Raw genomic sequence first — 7,951 nt, forward strand, 5'->3', positions numbered from 1 at the left:
AGAGTTTGAAAACCAAAAGCAAAATGAATATTAAACAAATACTTTAAAGGGTTGACGAATGTGAAGGTATTCACAAGACGAAACGTCTCATTGACGAAGTAGAAGTTATTAACCTTTATTTAATTTTAAAGATCATTCATAAATGTTGCGAGTAATATCTATCGTAACGAATAAACGATTGGTGGGACCTGTACTAAAGACACTATCGCAAGCAGGAAAAAATAAACAATGGGCAAGCACAGAATTACCATATACCTGGAATTGGACGCAGTGCCATGTTCTAGGACCTTGTAACTGTTTCCAATGATATTGTACCGCGAACTTTTCTTTGTGACGTCATTTCCGTCACGTGTTCGGAAGTCGTTCATTTTCCCATCGCAGTCGCCACATAGCCCTGTCATGTTCCTGCTGAAGGATTTCGGTACAACAACACTGACAGCGTGATTGCCGTCAAAATTAACCAAAAGTCCACATTCCGTCCATATCTGCACGTATCGACCGCTGAAAGTCACCGTAAGTTGACCCTTTAACTCCTTCACCGGAAGATATCGTCTTTCGTTGTCAATCTAAAAAATGAATCAATTGTGATCAGGAAATAGTTTTATCTTTGTTAGATTACTTCAAACAGCATTGGAGACTTTGCGATTTGGTTCGAAAAATTATTTAACAATATATTTACAAAGTACTGATAATTTTACGCTTTCAAGCTAAATTTAATTGATGAGGGAGTACATTTTCATAGATTCATTATTGTAGTCTTCAGGGTGTACTAAAGGACGATTGCCCACTTAAGAAGCACACAACAATTAGGACCTACGAAGACTTTCTTGTTTTGATGCAGACGGATCTTTCTGCCGTACACCTCTACGTCTACGTAGCGAGTGAAGGCAACTCTTGTGTTCTGACCCCTTCTTTCGTTCTTGACCTCCACATTGAAGGCACACTTGCCGCCACGATCAAGTGAGCGAGTCAGTGTATATCTGCAGGTGCCCATGAAGTGAATCATCTGACCGTCAAACGTCCTGTAGTGGGGGTCGCCTGATGCCATACATAAACATGATTCTGCAAAGAACAATAGAATGATAACCAAGCCTCAGAGCCAAGAACAATAGAATGATAATCAAACATGAAAGCCAAGAACAATAGAATGATAATCAAACATGAAAGCCAAGAAAAATAGAATGATAATCAAGCATCAAAGCCGAGAACAAAAGAATGATAATCAAGCATCAAAGCCAAGAACAATAGAATGATAATCAAGCATCAAAGCCAAGAACAATAAAATGATAATCAAGCATCAAAGACAAGAACAATAGAATGATAATCAAACATCAAAGCCAAGAACAATAGAATGATAATCAAAAATCAAAGCCAAGAACAATAGAATGATAATCAAAAATCAAAGCCAAGAACAATAGAATGATAATCAAGCATCAAAGCCAAAGCCAAGAACAATAGAATGATAATCAAACATCAGAGCCGAGAACAATAGAATGATAATCAAACATCAAAGCCAAGAACAATAGAATAATAATCAAGCATCAAAGCCAAGAACAATAGAATGATAATCACGCATCAAAGCCAAGAACAATAGAATGATAATCAAACATCAAAGCCAAGAACAATAGAATGATAATCAAAAATCAAAGCCAAGAACAATAGAATGATAATCAAAAATCAAAGCCAAGAACAATAGAATGATAATCAAAAATCAAAGCCAGGAACAATAGAATGATAATCAAGCATCAAAGCCAAAGCCAAGAACAATAGAATGATAATCAAACATCAAAGCCAAGAACAATAGAATGATAATCAAAAATCAAAGCCAAGAACAATAGAATGATAATCAAACATGAAAGCCAAGAACAATAGAATGATAATCAAACATCAGAGCCGAGAACAATAGAATGATAATCAAACATCAAAGCCAAGAACAATAGAATGATAATCAAAAATCAAAGCCAAGAACAATAGAATGATAATCAAAAATCAAAGCCAGGAACAATAGAATGATAATCAAGCATCAAAGCCAGGAACAATAGATTGATAAGCAAGCATCAAAGCCAAGAACAATAGAATGATAAATAAGCATCAAAGCCAAGAACAATAGAATGATAATCACGCATCAAAGCCAAGAACAATAGAATGATAATCACGCATCAAAGCCAAGAACAATAGAATGATAATCACGCATCAAAGCCAAGAACAATAGAATGATAATCACGCATCAAAGCCAAGAACAATAGAATGATAATCAAAAATCAAAGCCAAGAACAATAGAATGATAATCAAAAATCAAAGCCAGGAACAATAGAATGATAATCAAGCATCAAAGCCAGGAACAATAGATTGATAAGCAAGCATCAAAGCCAAGAACAATAGAATGATAATCAAAAATCAAAGCCAAGAACAATAGAATGATAATCAAACATGAAAGCCAAGAACAATAGAATGATAATCAAACATCAAAACAAGAACAAAAGAATGATAATCAAGCATCAAATTCAAGAACAATAGAATGATAATCAAGCGTCAAAGCCAAGAACAATAGATTGATAATAAAGCATCAAAGCCAAGAACAATAGAATGATAATCAAAAATCAAAGCCAGGAACAATAGAATGATAATCAAGCATCAAAGCCAAAGCCAAGAACAATAGAATGATAATCAAACATGAAAGCCAAGAACAATAGAATGATAATCAAACATCAAAACAAGAACAAAAGAATGATAATCAAGCATCAAATTCAAGAACAATAGAATGATAATCAAGCGTCAAAGCCAAGAACAATAGATTGATAATAAAGCATCAAAGCCAAGAACAATAGAATGATAATCAAAAATCAAAGCCAGGAACAATAGAATGATAATCAAGCATCAAAGCCAAAGCCAAGAACAATAGAATGATAATCAAACATCAGAGCCGAGAACAATAGAATGATAATCAAACATCAAAGCCAAGAACAATAGAATGATAATCAAACATCAAAACAAGAACAAAAGAATGATAATCAAGCATCAAATTCAAGAACAATAGAATGATAATCAAGCGTCAAAGCCAAGAACAATAGATTGATAATAAAGCATCAAAGCCAAGAACAATAGAATGATAATCAAGCATCAAAGCCAAGAACAATAGAATGATAATCAAACATCAAAGCAAGATCAAAAGAATGATAATCAAGCATCAAAGCCAAGAACAATAGAATGATAATCAAGCGTCAAAGACAAGAAAAATAGATTGATAATAAAGCATCAAAGCCAAGAACAATAAAATGATAATCAAGCATCAAAGCCAAGAACAATATAATGATAATAAAGCATCAAAGCCAAGAACAATGGAATGATAATCAAACATCAAAGCCAAGAACAATAGAATGATAATCAAGCATCAAAGCCAAGAACAATAGTCTCACATATTAATTGTGGAATACTAACAAATTCAATTTCAGTCTGATTTACAAACATTGACGATATCAACCACTCCAATGGTTTACTTACTTTCACAGCTGTTATAACCATCGCCGTAATATCCCCGCTTACACACACACCCACCTCGGGTACACATAGCATTGGCGTGGCATTCTCTACCGTTACACTTGTCGTCATCTTAGTTGGTAAAAGTAAACAATAAAGCAAATGTGAGAAAAGCATGTGCATTTTTTTACTCATAACATTTATTATTAACTTTAGCATTTTTTTTAGAAACCTTTAACATTAAATTGTAATTGCATAACCTATCTTATTAATGAATTATTTTTGTGGGTAACCACTGTCAATCTTTTAAATAATGTATCTGTATCTTTATCTAAGATATGATAACAGTACGGATTTGGTGTCACAAGTAAACGAATGACCCGGAATCTGTATTGGGTACCCCAGAATTCAAAATTATCCTTATTTATATTATATTTTGTTTCTGTAAGAAATATTCGACAATTGGATACCCAGATTTGTATTGACCATCTGACAAATTATTCAAAGAATTATGACTTACATTTTGAAACAAAATCATTATACACATTCCGCGACAAAGTTTAAGTCTTTTCCCACCTCATAATACCTTTGATATCAATTCTCCATTCGCCAGTTGCCCATATGCCAGTGCTGACTCCAACAGATTGTATATCCATGGGTGATGGGTCTTTATACCTCAGGAATTCCAACAAAACGCCGTTGACGTAGCTCTGTACCGTGATCAATCCGCCAGTCCATGATATTTTGAACTTCCGGTACTGGCGGCAGTCCAAACGCCTTCCGTTTTTGGTGTACAAGTTTTGTCCTTGCTTTTGCGTTCGGATCACGGATTTTGAATTTCCCCATCCTCCAATGACGATCTCGTACAACTTTCCATTCTCACCACTCTGGCCCATCAGTGCGATATGGGCGTCATTACAGGCCTGCACTGTTAACTCTATTGATGTAGTATCTCCAATAATGTAACCATATTTGTCTAAGAGAGTATATGTATAAGGCATTTTGCCTTGTTTCTCTGTCTTGATGGAGACATATCGAACACCTGTCAACCAAACGATAAACGGAAATCTGATGAAAACCAAAAGATGATACTATTCATTTATTGTTGTGAAATGTAATCATATCTGCTTTTCTTTACTCTTCAAAAGTACACATGTACTTACGCACTAACAAGTTATCAGTATTAAGTTGTTTTATGCCGTTTTAGACAAAAGACAAACCTGAAATACTATCAAGGTTATGTAGGTTCTACAAAACAGGTTAAACTGTATCACTGAAAAGGTTCCTTTAGCAGGAATGTAAGGAATATTTGCAAAATTCATCGAGTCACTGCTATGTGGGAGGCATGGTAGTCTAGTGGTACGACGCCGGGCTCGTGACCGAAGAGTTGCGGGTTCGCGTCACGGTACCGCACTCTGTCGTATCTCTGAGTAAGATACTTAACTCCGCTTGTTGGACAGTGCTATCATTGTAGAATGCTAGCTCTGAGCGCCGAAATCACATCACCGGCTGAATGCTCCCCATGGAGTTGAGAAATATATTGGCTGGTTCCAAATGCCCTATAATCACGAATAATAATTTGTGAACCGCTTAGAGGCGACCTACGAACTAGGTTGTGATATACCCCCACATCATTAACATCACCAGCGACCATGCTGGCAAAATGTCAGCGAAACTGTCTGGGTAAAAGCATCGGTTTTACAAACCAATGATTCGATGAATCGTGCAAATATAGGTTAAACTGTATCCAAAAAGGGACACTTTGGAAGCTTGGCTTGTACGAGAGTAAAACAATCAATGTAAGCAAAAAATACACATACATATTTCAAAGTGAAAAACAATTCTGATTGATTTTGTCTCCAAACTAGCATTAGATTTGAAACAAACAAATGTCTGATATTGATACCTTAATGGATAGCGTCGTATGGCATGCAAATCTGGAAACATTTTTGTAGTTACTTCGAAACTTAAACTGTCCAAGTAACCTTGATTCGCAACCGATAAAGCTGATAAACAGATTGATTGACATGAAAGGTATCTTAATGTGAAAATTGTATATCCAAGATTACATCATGCCAATTCTTCAGCCAGCTTCCCGTTTTGGTTTCTCTGTCAATAGCTCTAAGCTAACTATACTGTTATATGAACACTTAGCAGAAAGCTATTTCAGCAATGTTAGTTTGTGAACAACCGGTATCATACCAACTGCAAGTAGTATTTGTGTTGCAAAATATCTATGCATTTTACCTTATGCTAATTCATATCAATATTGGCTTAATCGGACTTACCAGTGTTGATACATGCGTATTTGACATCAAGGTATTTGAATGTTCCCCCACAAGGATCCCCAAACACTGAGTTGGAGGCGGAGAGGACACATTTATCCTTGCCATCACAAGCTTGACTGACTTTGCCCATGGACGACTTTGCCTCACATTTAAGGTTAGACATAGCTGCGTGAGGACACACTGATCTGGATTTGCGACCGTACATGGCAGACATGATCTTAATTGTTTCTCCAGCATCACACTTGATTGTTTTCATCTTCCATTCACACAGCAATTCTCTGTGAATGTTATCCTCTGGAGACATACAAATGACATATTTTTCTTATTTTGACGCATGAAACATTCTTATTATAATTATTTTAAACAGTATTTTTTCAACAGTCATAGTTTGCTTTCCAAATCCCGATCCATTCCCAAATACAAAGGGGCAAGAAAGGGGTCTAATTCCTGAACAAAATTTGAAACAAATAACAAATTATACGTACCGAGTTTCAAGAAAGTAAGTAGGGTACTTTTACCAAATGAGATTAAAGATATCAGAACACTGAAATGCCTTCATATAAAAACAAAATTAAGTGTGTAAACGTCATGACCAACGCTGCAATGTATTGGACAAAGTTCCATCCACAGGCGGACGGGTGAACAGAAGCTCCTCTGACGGACACTTGATCGTAGTACGTCATGACGATCTGATATTGTGCATCTTTAAGAAACCATACCAAGTAACTTCAATGATACGAGTCTGAGATCTTATTTTTTATTTTTTTTTGTGAATTTACACAATGATGATATATACAAAGAGACTTGTTCAATACATTGTACATACAATCACATTGTTTACATACACAAAGACATGGAAAAGTATATCACAGAAAAAGCATTAGGTAAATGTATAGATATGTGTATAAACAACTTTATATATAACAGAACCTAAATAAATGAGGAATTATATCAATATAGTCGTGCATAGGCAACTAAATTCTACTGAAAAAAATGAACTATGGTAGACACCTACGTGCATTAATATAAAGCACTGTTCACACACTCACCACTATATCAACACCAACACTACACCCTTGTCTACCCTTGTCCAAACGAAAGCACAAACACTTACAGACAAACAGATCTACAAACATTAACACCTGAAGTTAACCCCTGTATACCTACAGCTAGATATAATTACATCTACATACATCAGGACAAACACTTATCAACGGTTACTTAAAATAACAAGCATACAAAATCAAAATACAAACAATAACAATCACAAACAAGAATAACTTACCAGGTTTGATACATTCGTATTTGACATCCAGGTATTTGAATGTTCCCCCACAAGGATCCCCAAACACTGAGTTGGAGGCGGAGAGGACACATTTATCCTTGTCTTCACATGCTTGACTGACTTTGACCATGGACGACTTTGCCTCACATTTTAGGTTATGTGAAGCTCGGTGAGGACACAACGTCTTCGTTTTGCGGCCATACATTGCAGAAACTACCCTAATTGTTTCTCCTGCTTCACACTTAATTGTTTTCGTCTTCCATTCACAAAGCACCTCTCTGTGAGACTTATCCTCTGAGGTTATCAGAAATGGCAAATATTAGTATTGTCCTATTTTGACAACATGAAAGATTAGTTTATTGCAATAGAGTCCTTTTTATCTCTATGTATTTCTCATGGATCATAACGTTGCTTTAGAATTTTGTGTAAAACGATTTTTAGATGCCTCCTTTAGAAAATACTAAATTTCCTTTGAATACATTTTGTTTATTAGCTAGAAGTGGAAGCTATTTGCTAAGTCCCGCTCCGAAGTAAAAAATCAAAAAAATAGTACAAGGGCCTAACTCGTACAGGTATCTTTAAACACACTTATTATGTCTCCTTTTCTATATACATATGAAAAGCTTCAAACACAAATAATTTTAGCTTAAAGTTACAAAACAAGCGGTTGAAAATATTAAAGATTTGTGGGAAACACTTTTCAGAAGTATACCTTAAGGAAATAGAAACAAATATTCTTATTTCTTTAAAAGAAGAAGAAGCTAGAATTGAAAGTCACTTGCTTCCGTATACTTTGCTTCCAAATAAAACGGGAGAGCCGCAAGAAAAAGCATATCTCCTCCCCAAAAAATGTAAATACGATTTCCTATTGATCCTTGAATGATTTGAGGCTGAGAAGGGC

At 35.3% G+C, this 7,951-nt stretch overlaps 1 protein-coding gene across 2 annotated transcripts in view; it reads right to left on the reverse strand.

Annotated features, from left to right (window-relative positions):
• LOC110447340 (zonadhesin-like) overlaps positions 1-7,951 on the reverse strand; it is a 45,171-nt gene that overhangs the window by 26,958 nt on the left and 10,262 nt on the right. Inside the window, exons 5-10 of one of the 2 annotated variants that reach the window (XM_021492962.1) lie at positions 7,051-7,344; positions 5,766-6,059; positions 4,064-4,519; positions 3,502-3,609; positions 818-1,062; positions 256-566 (exon numbers count right to left, since the gene is read on the reverse strand). In XM_021492962.1, coding sequence (XP_021348637.1) covers positions 256-566; positions 818-1,062; positions 3,502-3,609; positions 4,064-4,519; positions 5,766-6,059; positions 7,051-7,344 — 1,708 coding nt within the window. The remainder of the gene's footprint in view (positions 1-255; positions 567-817; positions 1,063-3,501; positions 3,610-4,063; positions 4,520-5,765; positions 6,060-7,050; positions 7,345-7,951) is intronic. The other variant, XM_021492963.1, reaches the window with a different exon arrangement.

This window comes from Mizuhopecten yessoensis, unplaced genomic scaffold (assembly GCF_002113885.1).
Source record: "Mizuhopecten yessoensis strain PY_sf001 unplaced genomic scaffold, ASM211388v2 scaffold3317, whole genome shotgun sequence".
Classification (NCBI taxonomy): domain Eukaryota; kingdom Metazoa; phylum Mollusca; class Bivalvia; order Pectinida; family Pectinidae; genus Mizuhopecten; species Mizuhopecten yessoensis.